This window comes from Solanum stenotomum, chromosome 3 (assembly GCF_019186545.1).
Source record: "Solanum stenotomum isolate F172 chromosome 3, ASM1918654v1, whole genome shotgun sequence".
Classification (NCBI taxonomy): Eukaryota; Viridiplantae; Streptophyta; class Magnoliopsida; order Solanales; family Solanaceae; genus Solanum; species Solanum stenotomum.
In genome coordinates, this window is record NC_064284.1 from 61647817 (window position 1) to 61672459 (window position 24643).

Here is a 24643-nt window from a genome sequence, read left to right on the forward strand (position 1 = left end):
AATAGGAGAAAGTAGAAATTTTTGTAATTTTTTATTGGTAGAAAATTTTTAAAAATATGATAAAATAAGTTATGTATTTAAACAATTTTTTCCTTTTTTTTAAGCCTGTGCTAAAAATGTTAAGGTTCCAATGTGTATGTGTTGAGCATGGGTTGCCTTTGAAAATTTTAAAATTATGAAAAGAATTTACAAAAATATAAATTTATGTATGAGTCATATTATAAGAAATCACTAACTTAAAATCAAATTAGAATCCTACCATTTAGTAGAACTTAACATTTGAAATAAAAATTTCTAACTAAAATTGAGATTTTTGTTTAAATATTATAGACAAATACTGATTTTAAATCGAAACTTCAAATTTAAAACCCAAATTACAGGATCAAACACCTACAAGAACCAGACATCCATTTAATATATCCAGTTGTATTACAACTTCAAAGCTGAAAAAAAGAGTTGAAAATCAGACTATAGGTTGTTTTTCATTTTAGGTTGGATTTGAAATTTTCACGATCAAACGTTGATTTTTCGATTAAATTGTCACCCGAAAAGCAAAAAAGTGAATAATTTTTATGGCCAAATGGGTCCTTTATCTTCCAGCAAAAGTATTTATTAAATCATAGAACTTACACAACAGATGCTGCTTCTATCTTAGCAGCAGCTACTGTTAGTTTACATACTTGCACATAATGATATTCTCATCAATAAATCTTGCCTTGCATTTAGAACTTCTCAGAGAGAATACACATCAATTCATAACATCATGCAGCAACCCGAGACGAAACGAAAAATATCATGAGTTACAATCTGAGCAAGAAATCATTCACAGGCTGGTTTCGTGTCGAAGCTGCTCAAGCAGATTGCAAAAGCTTGGAATGCGGAGAGGGGGTAGCAGTAATCCATGGTGAAGATATCTTTTCCAATTTTTCCAAATTGCAAAATTGTTGTTTCTTGTACTGCAGCTGGTATATTGTGAGATGGATCAACTGCTGCAACAAGCTGAAAGTTTTTAACGGACGCCACTGTGACTCTGCCTTTAAAGTTTAGGCACCAGCACTGCAATTGTTCATGCCATCGAGGGGCTTTGTTTTTTAGCACAAGTGGCTCTCGAGAAGGCACTGACACTGTCGAGCTGCTATTTACAGATGGCTCCTTTGCTCTAGGGACTAACGCGGGAGATGACTTCTCGTCAAAATATTGTGGGAATGATGTAGGCGTTGGAGCACTGCCTCCCTCTTGGATAGAGGAGAAAGGGATGGAATGCATAGCGCAATGCATTCTCCTAGGTCCCCGTGTACGGAGAACATTGAGTTCATAGGAAACGGTGGCTATACTGTAGTTGCACGCAGATACTGTCGGAGATACTTGCTTTGGACTGAATCGTCTACTAAGTCTACCACGATGTTGAATAGCTGCATCACTTGGAAGTTGGTTATCATATATAGTGAATTTGGTTCCAAGGAAGTTAGATCTGGTCAAATTGTAAGAAAGTTATTAAAACAAAATGGAATGAAATAAAAGCTTTCCGTATTTTGACATTACGACAGACGGTGATAGTTTAGCTATAGAAAAATTAGCAGTTCGAGGGAACTTGCCTCAGTTTTCCAACATACGTACTGCTAGCTCGAGAAAATCCGTCTGAAACCAAGGAAATTACAAAGTCTGTGCTTGTTGCCCTTCTGATCCTTTTGGCAGCCAGCAATAGTTTATCGCTCTCATCCTCGGCTGTCATGAAGTAGCATATCAGATTGTACTTTTCAGTGACAAAAGATTAAACCAAAACACTAAAAAAAAAAAAAGGGGGCAGCTTGGTGGACTAAGCTCCCGCTGTGTGCGGGGTCCTGGGAAGGGCGGGACCACAAGAGTCTATTATATGTAGTCTTATCCTGCATTTTTGCAAGAGACTATTTCCATAATTTGAACCCATGACCTCCTAATCACATGGCAACAACTTTACCAGTTACGCCAAGGCTCCCCTTTCTAAACCACAATAGTAAGAATCAATAAAAAGTTGGGCAGTTCTGGTGTGGTCCAGTGTATATAACTTGAAGGGTGTCTTCCGCCAACCTAAGTATAAGTCTTCCATCAAAGAAGAATTTATAGAAACTTACGACGGAACTCATTCATCGNAAAATCGTCTGAAACCAAGGAAATTACAAAGTCTGTGCTCGTTGCCCTTCTGATCCTTTTGGCGGCCAGCAATAGTTTATCGCTCTCATCCTCAGCTGTCATGAAGTAGCATATCAGATTGTACTTTTCAGTGACAAACGATTAAACCAAAACACTAAAAAAAAAAAAAGGCAGCTTGGTGGACTAAGCTCCCGCTGTGTGTGGGGTCCTGGGAAGGGCGGGACCACAAGAGTCTATTATACGCAGTCTTATCCTGCATTTTTGCAAGAGACTGTTTCTATAGTTTGAATCCATGACCTCCTAATCACATGGCAACAACTTTACCAGTTACGCCAAGGCTCCCCTTTCTAAACCACAATAGTAAGAATCAATAAAAAGTTGGGCAGTTCTGGTGTGGTCCAGTGTATATAACTTGAAGGGTGTCTTCCGCCAACCTAAATATAAGTCTTCCATCAAAGAAGAATTTATAGAAACTTACGACGGAACTCATTCATCGACTAAATACACAAGGTAGATCTTGAAGTTGATACCAACGAAACACAATCATGGAAAAACATCTTCATACTATAATAAAACTGTCAAAAGATGAACCAATGCAAGTGTCAAGAAGAAAAGCAAAGTGTGACTTACATGGAGTCAAACCAAAGTAGAGGCGATAAACTGAATTAGCTCTGTCCCGTTTGATAAAGCAATGAATTGGGGATTCACGGGGACCCGGCTGGTACAAAACAGAAAGTGAAAAAGAGGTCTCAGTTTCTTCTTTTTTGGTGATTGGCAAGAAGACAAGCTAATAACCGAACAGATTAAGGAATCTACCTGCTTTAGTGAAATGGGGAATGTAAGCCTACCACATTCTTCAGGAGTCTTGACAATCTCTTTTGTAACTTCCCTCCATGACTTACAAACAGATGCACAAAAGACTACCGCTGTCCGAGCAGGAAATGATGTCTCACTCTCTTCAACCCTGCGGACAATATCTAAAAGCAGTTCTGGTGGTATATTTGCCCATTGGCCTTGTTGATTGGGATCAAAAGGAACCACATCAGGGGCTATATGTGTTCGGGTTCTGTTTCGCCAATGCCTTCCCTCCACTTCCCCCCTCCTTGATATACTCCCTATCCCATCTTTCATTTCTTTCAGCTCGCGGACAATGCTCTTGAACGACATCTCTATTGATCACATCAACTAGCCTATCCTACATTGGGATGGCAAAGAATTTAGAAGAATCAAAAAAGCATTTGAAACAATGAAACTAAAAAGAGCTTTGGCTAGTTCAAAGATCCAAGTTCCTGCCTATGAAAAATAACTTTCAAGAATATTCCATTTTTGTCTATATACACTGTTTCCAACAAGCAGATCTGACACTACATAGTTAAGCCTCTGTCAATCAATCATCAACAACAAACAACATACCCACAAGTGGGGTTTAGGGAGGGAAGGATGTACACAGACCTTATCCCTACCTTTGTGGGGCAAAGAGGTTGTTTCTGATAAACCCTCGACTCAAAACAATTGTAATCAAAGCATGATTAAAGAAAAATATACCGGCACCAAAATAGCAAGATAAACCGAACAAATGAAATACCAGGCAATTAGTGAAAATTAGGAGAATAAGATACTACGTGCATACTAACTACAATCCCTTATCCTCATTCCACCTCTTCAAAAGAAAAGAACTTAAGCAAAAAATACTTAATACCATCAAAACTTCTACCCCAAGCACACACAATAGACCTCCAACTCTCCAAACCCACCCCAACCATTTCACTCTATTTGAGTCCAAATCATTACATTAGAGATGAAAAAAATAATTAAAAAGGATATACAAGAAGGCATTTGTATAAAATGAAAACTTTATTAGGAATCAACCATTCCCATTTCAAAATTTAAGCAATAACAACACATCCAAACTTTAGAATACCCATCACCAGAAAGGCATATTAATATTTGCACAATTTCTAGCACAGTTCAAGAATTGTAAAAAAAAATCAAAACTTTATTAGAAATCAACTGTTCCCAGTTTGAAAATTGAGCAACATAATACACCAACAACTTAAAATTCCCATTCTCCAGAAAGTCAAATAGATTTTGCACAATTTCTAGCAAAGCTCAAGAATATTTTTTTTTAAAAAAACTTTATCAGAAATCAACCTTCAGCTCCAAAATTAAGCAAAAAACATAAATGGAGCTCGGATCTGAGATAAATTGAAGGTGGTTGGGAAGAAAACAAGGCTAAACATTAAATTTTGCACAATTTCTAGCAAAGTTCAAGAAATTCCGGTAGAAATGAAAACTTCTTAATCTGAAAAAAAAAAACCAAAAAGGGTCTAAAATAGAAGAAACAAACCTGAGAAATACGTAGCAAAAAAGACGATATATGATGAGAAAAAGCTCAAAAAATGGGTACAATCAGATCAGATCAAACACGGATAGTTCCTGCCATGTTTCCGGCGAAACCCAGGTGGGTAAACTATTTTCCCCGGTGACCACCAGTAGCACCACCAACTCCGCCGTATCCTCCGCCGCCACAACCAAGTTGAACGGCAAAAATGGCTTTTCCGATATGTATCGAAAATTCCTCTCACCAATTTATTTTTATTTATTTATTCGGTTTACTAGTTGTCTTTCCACCAAATGATTTTTTTTTTCAATTTTAAGCTAGATTTTGGACCTACGGAGTAGGGACTCCCCTCACTATTTATTTATCTTTAAATCCAATGTTTTTTTGCATAAATTTAAGGTGGTCAAAAATAATTATTCAATTTTTAAAAAAAAATATATATATTATACTTCATATTTATTTTTTTCATTTCAAATCGTTTTAATCAGTTTTAAAAAGAATACGTTCAATTTTTTATCTGACATATTTAAAATCACGATATTAAAAAGGGTATTTTGATACGTCTCGATTTCTGTGCGGCATGAACCCACTAATCAATTGGTGGGATAGTAGACGGTGTTTGAAATAACCATTGTTTATTCAATCGAAATCTCATAAGAGAAGAAAGTTTTTAACATGGGTCGGCGTATAGCCCACTCCATTCTATCTATGACGCATCGGATCAATTGAGAGAAATCCTGAGTAACGAGAGAGATTCTCATATCTTTATTTATAGATCATGAGATTCAAAAATCTTATTTTTTTTTGTAAATTTTGTTGCAAGTTATAGTAGAACAAATAAACTGAAATGGATGAAGTATTAATATGTAAAAACATGATTAAATTATTTTATTATTCCAAATTATATTTCGAATTTTTTGATTCCTAGAATCTATTGTAAATAACATATCTATCTCGCTAAGGTCAAAATAAAATTTGTGTAAATTTTATTATCTTTAGGGTTCAGACCCTACTTGTGAAACTACCTTAGATATTGTTAATTGTTATTATTGTATTGTTTATATTCGAAATATACTAATTATTTATTCTTAAAATATACGAACAAAATTATGTTATGAGAATTCTTTTGTAAGATTTTTTCTCTTAAATTGGAAAAGATTCATACCCTCAACAAATTTTTTTCATATGTGATTTTATTTATTTATTTTAGTAATTTTTTTCTTTCTTTCCGCATGGGTGGTGGGCCAATTTGTTAAAGCATTAAAAATAATAATTCAAGTATGAAAATGGAAAATACGCTGGAAAAGGTACAATGATCCTTAATTGGATTATGGTATTTGAAAAAGATTACAATAATGATTAGTATTCAAACAACTTGTAACATGCTAGAATCATGACATGTATTTAGGTTGGGGTAATTATAATGCCTAATCAATAAGGTCGGTTGTACTGAAATTATTTTAAAAAATCATTTTTTATTAGAAGTTTTGGACTCAAGCCTTATTAAATATGAAGTTGTCTTTTATTAAGATTTTATTTTTTTTTTGAAATATGATTTTTCAACGTGAATTTAAATTTAGTCGAAGTTTTATGTTCACACCAAACAATTTAGAAGAAAAAATTTTCATCATCTTTGTTCCAATTTAGCAAGATATCTTTGTTCACATTTCTCAAAATAGATAATTACACAACGTTATAGATTAGATATCATATTCGAATTATTATATTATTACAAATAAGTTTTGCCATACTTGGCATTTTAGTTGAGATGAAATTGTGTTTGTTTGAAATTTTTATAAATAATATTTGATTATTTGAATGTACTTTCCCAGAAAACATCAATATAATTTAAATAAAGTCGATTTTATAGAATTAAAAAATTTCTGATAAATTTAGAAAAATATATATAGTGAAATTAAAATAAATTTTTAATATTTTTCTAATTTTAAATACAACTTCAAATTATATTCATCAAAATTGTGTTGATTATTTTTGTGCACAAAAGGCTAACAAAGTAGTATTTCACACTCACATAGTTTTTAATTCCTAAAGCAGATCCTACTAACTTTTCCAACAAGATTATTTCTGAAATTATGGCTTTTAGAATAATGTGTTATTATCTAAGCTAGTGTAAAAGAAAATCAATCTAGTTTCATAAGTGGTAGGCTCATTACTGAGAATATTATATCGATTTAGGAGATTATTCTTTTTTGTTTTTACATTCGGTGTTCAGAATCTATATTAAAGCCTCAATTAAATTCAAATCACACATTTTAGGATTCATTCGGGGGTGGAGCAGTCTCACCATTACACCACAATCCATGTAGATGATTCGGGAAATTATTCATGAAAAATTTCTTTCACTCTACAAGGTTTAAAGCAGGGAGATCCACTTTCTCAATCTCTTTTAATTACAACACCTTTGTATATAAAATGTCTAAACAAATTGAAATTTTGAATTGAATTCATTTCGATTTAATTAATGATCATATGAACCAAAAATTGAATTAACTAAATAGAATTAACCCAAAATCAGTTTAACAAATAGTTATAGGAAAAATCCTTTTGGCCGGAATTTGGATAGAATGGTATTTTATCTATGTTATTTTACTTTTTTGAACATTTTTACTTTTTTAACTTTAATACCTTTTAATTAAAAAATGGAAAAAAGATTAGTTTATTTTAAAATAAAAAAATATTATACACTTTTTAATTTTCTGATCATTTAGCTAAATCATGATTCCATCATTGATTATTTATAATTAAAATTCTATAAAAAAATATATTTTGTTTAGCTATTTTCAAAATAAATTGTATACAATAGATTTTTATAGTTTTATATTTTTTAATTCCGCATATAATGCGAGTTTTAGTGTATCAGATTATCCTGGCCCCTAGGTACTTGCATATGTTGTCTTAAAATTTGAAATACACCTCGTACAATGCATAAAGTTACGCAAGACAAGGTTGTGACCTTATTTATTTTATTTTTTATTGATATATAGAAAACCAAGGTCCATAGAGTAGGAACGAGATCCTATGGAGGATTATTAATTATTAAGAATTTTTGTACTATCGATTCATTTTTGACTTGGTGTGAGAGGGGATTTATTTTATTTTTTAAGAATATTATAAGTTATATATATATATATATTCTTAGTTTTATAATTAGGAATCTAATAGTGAAAAAAAGTTATTTAACAATAAATNTTTTAATTAAAAAATGAAAAAAAAAATTAATTTATTTTAAAATAAAAAAATATTATACACTTTTAAATTTTCTGATCAAATTCTGGCCAAATTTTCTGATCATTTAGCTAAATCATGATTCCATCATTGATTATTTATAATTAAAATTCTATAAAAAAAATATATTTTATTTAGCTATTTTCAAAATAAATTGTATACAGTAGATTTTTATAATTTTATATTTTTTAATTCCGCATATAATGCGAATTTTAGTGTATCAGATTATCCTGGCCCCTAGGTACTTTGCATATGTTGTCTTAAAATTTGAAATACACCTCGTGCAATGCATAAAGTTACGCAAGACAAGGTTGTGACCTTATTTATTTTATTTTTTATTGATATATAGAAAACCAAGGTCCATAGAGTAGGAACGAGATCCAATGGAGGATTATTAATTATTAAGAATTTTTGTACTATCGATTCATTTTTGACTTGGTGTGAGAGGTAATTTATTTTATTTTTTAAGAATATTATAAGTTATATATATATATATATTCTTAGTTTTATAATTAGGAATCTAATAGTGAAAAAAAGTTATTTAACAATAAATGTGCTTTGGGTGATTTGATAGTGTTATATTTTTAGCACAATGGTATATAAAACATAAATTTTAATTAAATCAAGATTTAAGAGTGGTACACAGACAATATAAGATTTTAAGTTAAATGAATGCTAATTTAAGATATAGAGAGTAGATCAATAGTGTGACTACGGCCTCATTTATTTTTAATAAGATTAAAATGTCTAAATCAAAATATATATTTGGTGTTAAGATGTGCTTTGAGGTTTTAGTTAGTTGAATTTGAATATCCATCTAAATTGTTCAGAAGATATGTTAAAATTTGAATACGGAGTATATAACTAAAATTATTTGTTCCTTTTAACACCTGGGTGTGTAAAAAAAATATTAAAAAATAAATATAATATCGAAAAAATGCTAAATGAACCTAACACTCCATCCATTTTTTTTTTCATACTTCCTTTTTTTAGTTCGCTTAAAAGAGGAATGTCTCTTTCCTTTTTCAATAACTTTTTTATTCCAATTTTCCACGTGATATGTTTAAAATTAAAAGATTAGAGGACATTTTGATACATTTCACATTTCTTTAATTTAAGACCACAAAATTTTTAAAGTCTTTTTTACTTAGCTTTCTTAAATTTCGTGTCAAGTCAAAACTCACAAATTAAAATAGACAGAGTAATATCTATCAATAAATTATTTAAATAACATTATATGATGGTTAACGAGTCGGGGATTTTAAGCTCATTTAAGGCTTCTAATCCACCAAAAGTAATATCCGCAATGCTCATTTATATCTTAGTCTGATCAAATTGTGTTTATATTCAGTTATGAGAGAATAAGGACGATACGGAGATTAAAAAAGTCAAAAGCGAAGCCGAACGATTTGAAGAAGTAGGCAAAAGCTACACTGGGCATCGCCTAGGTGATCCGGCATATCGCCGAGTGGAAAAATCATCGTTGAAAGTCACAGTTCATAACCCCTAAGTCTATCTCTATTGGGCACAGTGGCAGACCCAGGATTTTGGTTCAGGGGGTTAGAAAAATAAAAGTATAAACGTGTAAATAAGCCTTTAGAAATGAGACCCTTGAATTCTTTTGGGTTTAAAACCACACTTTTAGCACGTTTTTTAAAATTTTAAAAAAAAACTAAGAAAAACGTGAAAAATGGAACTGAAACTAAAAAAGGAAAAAACAAAACGCTAACACAAGGATTCAAACTGGTGATGTGAAGCTAAATTTCAGGGGGACTTGTCATTGCACTATCAGTTTCTCCTTGTCATTAAGGGGATTCAAAATCTATATATATCTACAGAAATATAAAAAATTTACCCTATATATACAGTGTAATTTTTGCTAAGGAAGTTCGGGTGAACCCACGTGGGTCCGCCCCTGATTGGGTGACATAAGGTAGCAGTCGGTGTATCGCAAAATGAATTGGCGAAGGTTAAGTATGTCACCAAAAGTAACAGTCGGCTGAAGGAAAAACCATAGTCGTGAAGCCCGAGTGGCGATATATTTTGGCGCCAAACTCTTCGGCGAGCCCGATTCAGTTCGCCAAGTTGACTAAAAGGACAATTTATAAAGAATTTTCTGAACGTATAAATGACTTTTTTAAGTGAGAGAAAGACAACTTTTTGCAAAATCTTTACTACTGGGGGAATAAGTTTGTACTTGGAGATTAGAAAAAACATTCATGTGATTGAAGGTTTTGAAGATTCAAATCTTGAGATTTCAATTTAAGTAGCTACTATAACTGAGAATTTTGGTATAAATCTGTTATCTTTTACTAGGAGTAGCTAAACTCCCTATTATTTGGGGTGTGCAATGTATGAATGACTAATCTACAATTAGATGTTGTTTAATTGCTTAATATATGTTGAACTAATTTGGGTTCAATTGTCTCTTTATGTTTTCATTAGAATTTGAGGTTGCAAACTCCAATTAACTTTAAATCTTTAATATTGCTTGTGAAGATCAGTAGAGTGTAAAGAGATAGTTGATAATGACTCAATTGAATTCGTTTTACAGCATACTAGCACACTTCTAAGACTCTCCAATCACTTGTGATAAAATTCTATTTGAAAATTTGCGATTGTGAAGTTACTGTGATCAATTAATCGCGCTATGAAATTGTGTTCAAATTGTTACTCCCCCCCCCCCCCCCCCAAATATACTTTCATGCTCAAATTGTGTCAATATACGAATCTCTAGTGAGATAAATCACATTATAAGGTAAATTATATTCATCAATTTCCTAAGGAATCGATTTCAACTCTTCGTCGGCTTATATATTGCAAATGATAATCTACACATTAAATTTACATGTGTAGTTGAACGCCATTAGTTGTGGATGTCGATTGGGATGACGTTGGCTAATATCGGTGGGATATTGACGATAGCTAGTAGTGATGGTGGTAATTGCGGTGACGGTTGATGAATTGTTGTAAATGACAGTGATAGCTAATGATGGTAATGAATAATGATGACGGTTGTCGATATATAATGTGGTGACTAATGTTGGTTTGTATTATTGTGATAACGATGGTTAGTGATGATCGATGATTTTAAATTATGACTAGTGATAGTGACAACTAACTATATATAGTGATTGACATTAATGGTGATTGTGACTGAAGATGATGATTGATGATGGTGAGATATAATTGATAATGAAGAATAACAATGGTGGTGGTTGAGAATGGTGGACGATGCTGTAATAGTGAATAAATGGAATTAGTGAATCACCATTTTTGTAGAAATATTTAAATTGGTATATCAATGATGTTACATAGTGACTGGTTACATATGTTAATCATTCAAATCTATTGACCTTATTAACTGGTTGAAACATTAAGATATGAATGATTAAGATTCAGACGATAAAAAACAAACAAACTTAATAATAAGATCTGAATAATGAAAATTAATATTTTCATTAAGTCCATACAAATGAGGCCTAATTATAATGTTAGTTTATTAGTGTATTAGTAATCAAATTGTACAAATTCTTCTCACCACTACTAGTGATAATATATATATATCTCACTCTCTTTGTTTTAAGGTGTCGTTTAATTGGTGGGATGAATTATATAAAGATATTTTGTAAATTAAAATATTTTATTTAATTATTTTTCCATTCATAACATAATCTTAAAATTAAATAATAGCATTTATAATCAAATTATGATCCGTATCCCACCAACTAAGCGACCAAATTTGGCAACAAACATTGGGCAAACAAATAGTCAAATACTAAAATCTAAGAAAGCAATATTTCATTGTCACGAGGGTGGTTTGCTTTTTAGGTCGCATAAGCATATGTACATGAACGTGTGACATGTCCTTGTCTCTTATCCACTCCTAACGTTCCAATTAGTGTGAATATAATATATAATATTTAATCATGCATCGAATTCGAAAATCAAATAAAAAAATTTCAAATTTTAAATATATTATAGATTTGTATGATTGGTACAATATTTTTAAAATTTATAGTCTTAAATATGTTGTGATATTTATGTGACCGTTAAAGATAAAACAAAATTTTTAAATTAGAATGATTTTGAGTTTCAAGAAAAAAAAGTTATTTATTTTGAAATAAAATAAAAATGAAAGTAAGTCTTATAAGTCTTAATTGAAGTAGAGGTTGTACTACTTTTAAGGAGAGGAGATAGGGTGTCAGCTATAGATTTGGTTGAACTAATCTGTTGTCTTAATTAAAGTATTTAGTTTTTTGTTCTACTTTTGTATTGATAATTTAGAACCTAATATTAAATTTTAAATTCGGATTCTGTCTCTTTTATTTTTCTAACCTTTCTTTGCGTCCACGCTTGAAACTTCTAGAAATTTTCTTTGAAAAATATCTTTCTTGTTTGATTTTGAAAATCAAATAATTTGTTTCGAATACGTATGTTATTTTCTAGGTTATATCATCTTTTTAACTGACTTTATCAAAAGAGAAAAATAAATAAAAAATGAATGCTCTTTTTGATTTATTTTCTAGCAAGAGTGAGATCACTTTTTATGTCACTTAACACTGCAACAAAATTTTGATTATAAAATTTCAATAGTTTTTGGGCAGTAACAATAACATCCATAATTTAATATGAAACTAATGAAACGTGAATAGTGCTTTAGAAAATATTGAGATATACATAATCAATTCTCTCCTATAATATTCATCCTTTATAACAATAATTTTCAAATCACAATAATAAACAGTTAAGATTTATTTTAGATTCAATTATCAATTGTATGTTATACGGTATATTTTCTATAACATATTGTGATAAAAGAATATTCGAACAACATTATTAGAAACGATTTGATTATAATACTTGTCATTTACCCATTGCTTTTTAGCTAGAACTATAGTCTATAACTTAGTTCGTAAGGGAACAAGAGGTAGAACCAAAACGACACACACCTAAACTAGGCATTATCAGGCAAATTGTGTTTACTTTTGGCAAAAGTTGAGTTTGGTTACATCGACGTGATACTTTTATATCGTTAAAAAAATAATTAAGTAAAAAAAATAATTTTTTCTTATAATTTAACTTTTAGATAAGACAATCACACAATTTAATATGATATTAGAGTAGACAACAAAGTTCAAATCTCAATATCTCTAATTATCAAAAAGAATTTTCATACGTTTGATTCACGAAAAAAAAAAACAAGCATGTAAGATTGTGTGTTGAAGACAAATTAATTAAAAAGCAATTAAATTTCTCTAATACCTTTAATATTTAAATCTGATGTCCATACATTTTACCATATACAAAAAAATTTAAAGTTACGTGCATCGGTACATGGATTCTATAAAGATTTTTTTATTGGTCAAATTTAACCTGTGATGATAAGTAAGTTATCAACTATTTATTGGTCAAATTTAACCTGTGATTAGGGATAGCAATGGGGCGGGGCGGGGTGGGTTTAAGGCTATGTGAAGCGGGGTGGGTTTAAGGTTGTGTGGAGCGGGGTCGGATGCGGGGTGGGTTGAAGTGGGATTTTTAAAAATTAATGTGGGGCGGGGGTTGCGGGTATATGTGATTTTATGTGGGTTCAAACTTAATTTTTAACTTTTTACATGTTATAAGAGTGATATAACATTATTTATTAAGATAATTTCATTAAAGTTACTAAAATATTCAAGATAATAAATGAAAATGGTTCAATAAAAAATAATACAATTTCTTACATGTTTCCCACCTCTAAAAAACAAAATTTTAAGTCACTATCCTATTAAATTAATACAACTTAATGAAAAAATGAATTTATTTTTAGTATCAAACATAACTAGAAAAAGAAAATATTAAAAAAATTATAAAGGGCGGATTCATGCAGGGCGGGTCTATGCGGGGCGGGGTGGGTCGGGTTGAAAATGAAAAGAGTTGTTATGTGAGGCGGGGCAAGGGTAGATTAAAAATTTTGCGGATTACCAAAAAATGCTCATTTTTTGGCGGTTAACTTGTGGGAGTTTTTAAAAGTCCCACTAATAATTCATTTTGTGGCATTTTATTATAACCCCCACAATATAAATCTTTTTATGGTGGTTTTATTAAGAAGGTTAGAAAATTGCCACAATTTAATATTATTTATTGGGATTATCGAGCCCCAAAAATTTAGTAGATTAGTTACTTTTAGAAATTAATTTATATAATATAATATAATATATAGTATTTTTTTCAAATTATATAATATATAACATTTAATGTTGAAAGTTAATTTTATTATATATATACACACACGAGACATCCTTCTCCTTCTTTTATTTTAACTTGATTGTAATTTTTTTATCCTCTATTTCTTTTATATATTAAGATACTCTTCGAATGTTTTTTTACTTAGTATATGCAATTTCACTTAGACATTTATCTTATATAGTAATACTTTAATTTATATTATTTAGTGATTTTTGTTGTCTCATAACACAAAAATTTAAATTTTATAACTTTTAAAGCTAAGTCAATAATAATATTTATATATATTTATTTGTATTTGTATTTTAACTTTATTTAAGATTTTATAATACTAGTTGAGGGTGAAACATTTTAATTAATAGTTATTACTTATCATTAAAAATTAAAAATAAAAGCTTGTTTTATGGACAAAATTCTTTTATCTTTCATTTAGATCCAACTCAATCAAAATTTTAATACATCTCCCTCCAAAATTTATAAAAAAAAAAAAAACATAAGACTATAATTCCCCCTAAAATCATTCAAACATAATCAAATAACCACCCCCTCCTACCCATTCCTAAATCCCACGTAAACAACACACAAATACCTTTTTTTTCTTTCTCCTTAACTCATTTCTTTTTCCCCTTAACCCATTAATTCCCACGTAAAACACACACCCTCCCCTCTCCTCTCTCCTTTTGTCTTTCACTCTTCCTTACTTCATTTTTTTATATGTAGTTTTGCTAATTATTATTTTCATTGTAGGCTTTGCAAAGTGGAATAGAGGAAAAATAATTCATTATTTGAATATAAAGGTACTTTTGTGTTACGTGAGTTTGATGATTCATACTAGAATTAAAACTCATATTATTATTTGATCATTTTATATTTTGAAAGTTGTTAAACTTATTGAATCAATGTTTTTTTTTTACATATTTCAGATTTTGTTTGAATTCTCACTACATCGTAAAGTCGTTTATACCCAATCATTGATTGATTTATGGTAAATCATAATTTTATTTTTGTTTAGTTAAGAATCACGTAATCATTTTATTCTTGATTGGATCGACTATTACAAATTAAAGGACATTTTTTCATATTAGATTGTGATCGATATCAATATAACTTTAAAATTATGTATTTTCTTATTCAATACGATAAATTGTTGAAGTTATGATTACTTTTTGGTAAATGAAAGAAAAAACTAAGGTCAAAGAGGAAAGTCTAACTTATAAATCAAGAGAAGTGAGAAATACTTGAACCAACGTGTTAAATCGAATGGAGCATCATTATATGATTTTGGAAAATATAAACCTAGTAAACTTATGTAGAAATAATCATGAAGTTGTTGTTATTCACTTTATTAGTGTGTATGAGAGAACATTAAAGTAAATTTCTTTCATCCATAATTTTATAATTATTTGTAAAATCAAAGCTTTATATGCTTTGCTTTTGAAATGAATTGAATTTTAATACTTTTTTATCAAGATGTACGAAGATATATGTGTATCAATATATGTTTATCTAATTATATATAATGTTTTCATTGTTTCAGCCTGATGCAGAGAGCTTATGTCACTTTGGATAAAAAGATTGGACGACAACAACATAAATCACCAAACAAATGCTACAAAAATTTTGTTATGTTTATTTGATGTGGATTTTAAAAAGATTTAACATTGTTATGTTAAAATTATTATACACAAGTTTGTATTACTTTTATTTGACATAAATTTGAATTTGTGAAACTTATTAATATAAACTTGCTTAGTGAAATTTAATTTGATTTAAATGTGTTATTTAGTAAAATTACTTATTATTCNTCGAATTGAAAACAGCCCATAAAAGATCAAATTTAAATCTTATAAATAAGACACTAGCTATTATCATTAATTCATCCTTCTTATAATTTTAGGGGAGAGGGCAAATGATTTAGAAACAGTCCGGGGATCATACCCTAAACACATGAAGAATAATAATCAACCTATGAACCAACATCATATAAATGAAGCTCTACTTATTGTCTATGAATACCAACATTCAAACGAATACAATTTGAAACACACCATAATCTGAAATTTCAACTTAAACGAGAAGAAAGTCAACTCATGATGAAACATAGAGACACGAATCGAAAGAAATCTAGGCATGTAACTAGAGATGACATTCCGGTTTAACCGACAACAATGTTACACAACCAATAAAGATTTAATCGACAACTAACTTTACATTAAAGAAGTGATTTAGCATTCATTAGGCAGAGATAAGTGTCAAAATTATCATTCTGACATTTCAATTTCAACATTATTCTTGTTTAGAACATGAACGAAATCATAGAGGGAATTATGAGCTAAAACAATAAGCGAAGAGGGGTTTACCTCTTTTCGGGCAGCGATTTGAGACTAGACGAGCAGTGAGAACCACGACTTTACCATCAACTTCGGGACTCAAACAGCTGCAAAGAAATATGGGCAAGAATATCCCAATAGTTCCCTCGAGTTCCAAGGGACTCGTGACAGAGTAGTGAACGACAACGAGGAGAAAAAGAAATGCAAAGACCCTGAACGAGTTGATTTCCTCCCTTAAGAGTATTATCGAACTACCTCCACTCAAGTTGCTTTCTATATTTTCGCTCAAAATTTCGACTCCAAAAAATCCCTCTTTTACAATGAATAAGAGAAGAATATATATAGGAGACTACTAGGGTTCGAAATATTTTGGGGGGGAAAAAGGATGAAAATCGAATTCAAGACCCATTTCAAAATTCAAACCTTTCACTAATTCGGACAAACACCATTTTCTCTGAAATTTGCCTCATTCCGAAAGAGAAAATGAGAGATGGACGTCTTGGATCGATTCCAACGTCCTTGGTGAGCCATGTGGCGTGATCCTGCAACTGCAAGGACAGTTCTTGGCTGGAAATGGTGCGGGAATCGTTGGGATCAAATTTGTTGCGTCTGGAATGGGGAAGACACCAGGGATACTGTTTTGGGTATTGTTGTCCGTACTACTAAGTATTGTTGTATTGAATTGGAAATATAGGTGGGCCAGGGGTAATTGGTTTTGTTGTATGTGTGTAATGTTGGGTTATGTACTGCATGGTATTGTGGAAAAAGGAAGTGGGTTGGGAATGGAATTGGGCCGAAAATTATTGAGAAAATAGCCCAAAACTTGATCTCAAATGGGTTTAAGATGGGTAAGGAAATATAATTAGAATCAATTGAAGTTAAAAACTTAGCCGATTTGAATTTAATTGGTGAATTCGGCCAAAATTTAAATAAGATGAATTAGTACAAATTAATTAATGAGCTTCTTAATTTTAAACTAAATTATTTAAAATATAAACTCCTAAACTAATTAACCAAATATTTGAGTGGAACTAAAATCCTTTCTGAGGCGATTTTTGAATATTAATAAAAGATATATATTATTTAAAACTCACAAAGTAGCAAATCTATTTAAAATAATTTACGAACTATTTTATATATATATATATATTTATTTATTTATTTGAAATTATATAAAACTAATTATTTTATCGTTTGAAATTGAAGAAGTTCGATGATTAATTTATAATGTGGAGGTCCAAAATGGGGTGTCAACACGAGTAATTGAAGTTTTTTTTATTTTTGAAAATTCCTGATTTTGTTGTGATGGACAACTACGTATCAGTTTTAATCAAACATGGTGAAAGATGGGATCCTTCAGGTTAGTATTTATTATTGTTTAACGTTTGTTTTAGAATGATAGCGAAATGAAAATACAATGATCAAACTGTCGATTAATTGAAGGTGGAGTCATATTTTGTTAACTGTTGATATCATATTATGTTTACTGTTGTGAAATGTAAAAAATTTAGTGTTTTTTTTGTTTGTTTGTTTATTTTGTATATGGTTGTTGTTTTGTGAAATTATAAATTTAATGTGATTTTATGAATAAATTTGATAGAATAAATTAAATGAAATTTGTATGAAAGTGTGCTAATTATTCTGTAAAAATAATTTAATTATAATGTTGATGAATTTATGAAAATTGATTTTATTTGATAATGAATTTGATAGTATAAGTCGAATGAATTATGTATGAAAACTGTGTTAAGAAATATGTAAAAAAAAATTGGAATTATTGACGAAGTGTATTACAAGTGTTTTAAATTGGTATTAAATGTGAAGTTGTTGAGTTTATATTAGTTTTGTTATTTATGTATAAAGTTGGGTGATAGTAATTAATTATTTGGGACGAGAAATGTATATAGTTTGAATAAATAATCGTTTTGTATGAAATGTGTATTAAATGAGTATGAAAATGTATAAATTTGGTATGAATGATGATTGTTGTATGAAATGTGTATTAAGTGAATATTAAATGTGAAATATTATGTTTTGTATGAAATTTGTTTTGTAATGTACTGTCTGAATGATATTTGTATGGAAAAAATAATGACGAGTGTGTATAATTTTGTTGTTATTATAATGATTTTTATGGATGAAATTTGTATTGTCTTTGAAATGAAAAGTTAATATTATATAACATATTTCTAATTGATTTGTAAAATGTTAGACTAATTTTTTTTTTTAATGAAACAGAGAATTATGTTGATTTTCAAATAAAATGAATTATATATGAAAGAGGGTTGCTGATGTGAAATTCAAAAGGTCCAAAGTTACTTGCAGTAGATGTTGTCAAGTTGGCCACAACATGAAGCATGTTCAAATTATCCTGTGCAAAACTAATGATTGTTTATTTGCTTAGACTATATATAATTTTTATTTTATTTTGTCGTTTAGATTAATGTTTTGTTTTGATATGAAACATAATTGATTTGAAGTGCATTATAAACTTAGTGTTTAATATACCGTTCATTCTTTATACATTGTTCATTCATTATTCATACAGATTGCATGTTGTTAAAAGTAAAATTTATTCCAGCTTAATACATAAGATAGTGTAAATATTACTGATAATTATAAAAGGTAATTATGGTATCCTGAGTATTTAATTTAATGTAAGTTTACATGAATATTAATTTGGTTTTCAACTGGTGTCCTACTATAAATAAATTTAAAACAAATTGCAGTTAGCGTTTCATTCCCACACTAACTTCAGTTAGTGTCATACACATATTAATCAAAACTTCATACACGTTTTATCCAAACAACATGTATAAAAATTGATAAATTCATATAATCACACAATTTATACCATTTGTATATCAATATTATATCACAATTCATACAATATCCAACAATAAAATATTAAACTCATAGGCATACACGTATTAATAAGATTTCATACATGTTTCATCCAAAAACATGTTTAGAATATAAAGTAAGCATAATGTGATTTTTTTAAGAAAAAATCAGTAGTTTGACAAATCATACCATTTTCATACTAATTTAATAATTTATATCATAAACACAGTTAATAGACAATCACACCAATGTTAAAACGCAATTCATACCATTATTATATCACAATTCATAAAATTTTTAAAATCAAAACATTTAAGCGTAGTCATACACATATTAATCAGATTTCATCCAATAAATGTACAGTTTGGAAACACACTAATATTTTCAAAATAGTATCTTGAAATTGGAATAAGCCATCAGTAATTCATATGTAAACGATATCTGCATGAAAGAAAACATATGATATTATATATCATCAAATACTTAAACACAAAAAAATTGTCCAAAAGTTAAAAAAAATAACTTTTTGTTGTTCTTCTTGTTGATGGTTTTGAAGATGCTCCAACTTCTACATTTTTTTTTCTTTTTTTCTTTTTGATTTCAGTAACAAAATTAAAATCGAAATCAGAAGGGGTTTCAACAATTTTCTCCTTCATCTTCTTCCCCTTTTGATTTGCAAGGGTGACCTTTTTTTTTCTTCATTTTTTCTCTCTTTGTCGCTCCTTCAACTTAGATGAACCATCCGTCGCCGGATTTTGAATATTCGCCGGATTTTCAACAATTTCACCCAATCTGGGACTCTTTTGAGGCGTTTCAATGGGTTTCTTAGACATAATTTTGTTGGAAAAAAAATTTGGACGAAAGATTGAATGTTGGTGTAGTTGGCTGGTGAGAAAAATGGGAGAGAAGAAGGTGAAAGTGGGGTAATAGCGTGTATAGTTGGATATGTGTGGGGAAAGGGTGGTGGGATTGACTAATGGGAGGTTATGAGAGTATAACATTAAATAAGGAAGTGTAATCAATGTAAAATCCCTATAATTGTGTAAGAGATAATTATGAGGTATTCTTTATTTAAATAATTTAATAATAATATAAAATTACAAAAAATTACTTATTTAATAAAGTAAAATTTAATTAATTTATAAATAATTAGTGATATGTTATAACCCGTAATTAAACTGTTATAAGCAAGAATTTTTTAAAAGTAGATTTAAAACCTGTAATATTGACTCTTAAGTGTGTATATGGGGTGATTTTTCCATATTTAAATGTGATGTCCATACATTTTAACATATACCAAAAAAATTAAAGTTACGTGCATCGGTGCATGGATTCTATAAAGATTTTTTTATTGGTCAAATTTAACCTATGATGATAAGTAATTTATCAACTATTTATTGGTAAAATTTAACCTGTGATTATGGATGGTAATGGAGCGGAGCGGGGTGGGTTTAAGGCTATGTGGGGCGGGGTGGGTTTAAGGTTGTGTGGGGCGGGGTCGAATGTGGGGCGGGGTGGGATGTGGGGCGGGGGGGTTGCGGATATATGTGATTTTATGTGGGTTCAAATTTTATTTTTAACTTTTTACATGTTATAAGAGTGAAAGAACATTATTTATTAAGATAATTTCATTAAAGCTACTAAAATATTCAAGATAATAAATGAAAATGGTTCAATAAAAAATAATAATGTACAATTTCTTACATGTTTCCCAATTGACCTCTAAAAAATAAAATTTTAAGTCATTATCCTATTAAATTAATACAACTTAATGAAAAAATGAATTTATTTTTAGTATCCAACATAACTAGAAAAAGAAAATATTAAAAAAATTATACGGGGCGGTTCATGCGGGGTGGGTCTATGTGGGGCGGGGGTGGGTCGAGTTGAAAATGAAAAGAGTTGTTATGTGAGGTGGGGCAGGGCGGATTAAAAATTTTGCGGGTTGAGCTCAACCCGCATCGCCCCCGCCCTACACCGCTCCATTGTCATCCCTACCTGTGATAATAAGTAAGTTATCAACTAAATTAGATTACTAATTATGTAATATTAGGGAAAATTACGCGTATAAGCAAACATATACTAGTAAATTAGTTAACATAGCTATAATTTGTCTTAATTACAATTTGCGGCCTACTTTTAGCTATAATTACGCTGCCCAACTTTTTAGTTTTGTATAATTTGCATGTTTGTATAATTCAGAATTTGTATAATTCGGAATTTGTATAATATAATTTTTATAACTATTTACACTTCTAATGTTTGTAATCGTATAGATTCGTTATTTCGATATACAAAAATAACTGAATTATAAAAATGTACCCGCAAATTATACAAACCTGCGAATTATACAAACGAGACAACTTAAACTGTAGCTACAACCCGTAAATATGCAAACTATAGCTATGGAGCATAATTAAGTTTATTATAGTGGCTATTTGCGAAAGTTATATATATATATATAAAACTATTTTTATCCTTCATTAAAAATTTCAAGTTCAAATCTTGATTATAAAGATGCCGCTTTTATTAGGGAGCATTTTACTTGTAACGTGGATCTTTTTATCACAAATTTAAATTTAATCAACCCAATGCAAATACCGAAAATCTTGTGGGACATCAAACAAAAGATTAAACTCTCAAACAAGATACATAGTATATTTTCTCACTTTCTTTGTCTATATATGTTTCTACTCATCTGTTTTGACAAAACTTGGGAAGTAGTATTATTTAGATGGAATTAATGTTGTTTCCATCTGGTACTTGAGGAAGTGACCTACCCTCAAGCCCCTAGCAAAGCAAGTGTTCACTAAAAACAATGGAAAAAAGACATAGTTATTAATTGAGAGGTTGATATTGATTTCAAGATATAACATATAACAACCTTTGGTGATATCATACCAAATATGTTACTAGAGGTGAGGTTGTCTGTTCTCATTCTCTCTTTTCTAAAATTGAAATTTGAAAGTACCAACAACATTGCTTATCTATACAATAAGGTCGTTTGATCTGTCGGATGTGATAGATATGAATATTTCAAAAGTTGAGATTAGTGTATTTCATTTTCTAAATGAAATAACTTATCTCGCTATTTATATTAAAATAGTGGGAATGAATAATTCTCAAATTAAATAATATTCATTACTATGTACATAATAAAATAATCGCATGAAATATATATCTTTATTCTACCCCACCAAAGGAACCCTAAGGTTATTAAATAGCATAGTAGACTGAATTTGTGCATATTAAAATGAAAATTTTACCTATTTAAACATGCATAACTACAATATTTATGATACATAACTATAGTTTTAAAATATTGCCTAACATATAGCTATATTAGGGTTTTATAGAAAATCTCCCTATTACATCTCTCCCTCTCTCTCTGCTCTTTCAGTCCTGCCTCTCTTTCCTCTCTCTATCATGTCTCGAGCCTACGCTCTAGACGTGACTGACACTCAAAACCATTGCTGGCCTCAAGCGAACTCTTGGTCTGACTTACTACTATACTGAAGGTAATAACACATATGCGGAAGCTTTTAAAAGATGAGCATGCAAGAACTTTAAAAACAAACTCAAATATTTCATAGTAGAAAAATACATAAAATATGTATAATATGCATATGTTTAATTGTAAAACAACTAAAATTGTAACTCAACTAACTCGTCTATGAAGCCTCTAACATATAGAAGAAAGGTTACCGGAACAAGATTCCAGGCTATCTGAATACTATACTAACTACATAAACAAACTACTAATACTTGAAATAAATTGGAGCCCTCCGAAAGTAAGGAGGTCTGGCCAAAGCAAGAGAAAAGTGATCTTAATGATGCATTTGCTATCATGAGTACCTGAATTTGCATCATAAAATAATGCAGCACCGAATGACATCAGTACATGAAATGTACAGTGTGTAAAATAGTTGAACAATAGGCTAAAGCTGAACATACTGACCTGAATGAATAACTCTAAAATTGTGATAGTCACTACACACTACAAAAAAATACTCAATTTATGGGGGTTATTTTTTCAATTTGAGGCAGTTTTTGACCCTCACAATAAGAATTGCAGCAGTTTTTTAAAATGCTACAATTACCTTTGCCACGAGCATATTTGTGGCGGTTTTAAGAAACCTCCATGACGACCGCCACAAAATTACTTTTTAATTTGTGGAGATTTTTTTAAATCAATTTGTGACAGTTTATAACCTCCACCATATTCTTTTAATATTTTTAAAAAAATATGTTTGCATGGATTTAAAATTGCCACGAAATGATATGAATATTCACAAAATCTAATTTGTGGAGGTTTGTGACCGCCACAAATTGTTATATTTCTATAAAAAAATATATTTTACATCAAGCCTTTGTAATAATACATATAAATGCTTTCTAAATATTTAATGTAAATCATATTACATTTCACAAATCAGTAATAAAAACTCATGTATAGCAACTTGAGTGTTACAACTTAAAATCTAAAATAGTTTCGTATCAAATAAATATTAAAAAGAAGTACTATGCAGTTATTTGGTAACTTGAATTGGTGCCATTACTTCTTTTTTTTTTAAGGTGAAGTAAACTCGATCTTCATCATCAGTTCATCACTAGGTTGAAAGCTTGAAACCATAAATAATTTATATGTAATTAGATAAACAAATATTGATATATATATATATCCTTGTACACCTTGATACAAGAAGAAAAATCAAAATTTAATTCATTTAAAACATAAATTCATATGAACCATTGACTTTAATAAGCTATTAGTGAGGTCGTACTCATCAATTTAAAGAGAATGTAAATATTTTTAAGCTCTCACCCAAAAAGAAGTAAAATGATGTGGTTTATTTCTATCATACCTTGCTACCCATTTAAGTATGTTGTATGAAATAGTTATATTTTCTCCTCCCTTAAGGCATTCTTAGATGAGATAAAACTAATTTGATAGTTGTCAATAAGAATCAAACAGATTCAAGATTTAATAAAACGCTAGTCGTAGTTTATATTTACATAAAAATAAAATTGAGGCTATTCTTCGATCAATTGAAGGTCATGTATAATTGTCTTTATGGTGCGTTGAAAACTCAAGAAAAATATCCTTAAATATATAAAAATACATATTTATTTTCAAATAAAAAAAATATATATATCTCAAATTTTAGTGTGAATTCTGAAATTCAAGTGACAGAGAATTACCTTTATATTCACAAAAATATTATGATCAAATCCGCATGTTGTACACACTTATTGCTCTGAGAATCACTTCATAAAACCTACAAAGAAGAAGTCAATTAAAAAAAATTGTGCATGCACACACAAAATTCTGATTGAACAAAAGAACAAAATAAGTAAAAAAAAAAAAAAAAGAAGGGAGAGAGCATTTTAAGAGTTACCGAATTGTGGAAGTGGGGAAGTGGGACAGAGATTTGGGAGTTTATTTTGTAGTGGGAAGGGGGAATTTGTATTTGTTTTGGTTTCAAATTTTTTTGGGAGGGAATTTTAGTCCTTAGAAATTTTT

General features: G+C 29.8%; 1 protein-coding gene across 2 annotated transcripts; it reads right to left on the reverse strand.

The window, feature by feature from the left end:
* Positions 1-610: 610 nt before the first annotated feature.
* On the reverse strand, positions 611-4767 carry LOC125860247 (tubby-like F-box protein 5). Of its 2 annotated transcripts, none has more exons than XM_049540176.1 (5): positions 4478-4767; positions 2947-3320; positions 2761-2848; positions 1596-1725; positions 611-1471 (listed from the first exon to the last, which is right to left on the reverse strand). In XM_049540176.1, exons 2-5 carry the CDS (start codon positions 3295-3297, stop codon positions 820-822), a joined length of 1221 nt encoding a protein of 406 aa, XP_049396133.1. In that variant the 5' UTR covers positions 3298-3320; positions 4478-4767; the 3' UTR covers positions 611-819. The 2 variants fall into 2 exon arrangements, with proteins under 2 accessions (XP_049396133.1, XP_049396132.1); XM_049540175.1 differs by having other exon boundaries at positions 2947-3325; positions 4478-4766.
* Between the last annotated feature and the right edge of the window lie 19876 nt (positions 4768-24643).

What these genes read in the sequence shown, in the direction of transcription:
- LOC125860247 (XM_049540176.1), bottom strand. Translation starts at nt 3,297, where the DNA reads ATGTCGTTCAAGAGCATTGTCCGCGAGCTGAAAGAAATGAAAGATGGG. An exon ending in TCCCCATTTCACTAAAGCAG is followed by an intron (nt 2,849 to 2,946) that starts GTAGATTCCTTA and finishes GTTTTGTACCAG; the next exon opens with CCGGGTCCCCGTGAATCCCC. An exon ending in ACGTATGTTGGAAAACTGAG is followed by an intron (nt 1,472 to 1,595) that starts GCAAGTTCCCTC and finishes CAATTTGACCAG; the next exon opens with ATCTAACTTCCTTGGAACCA.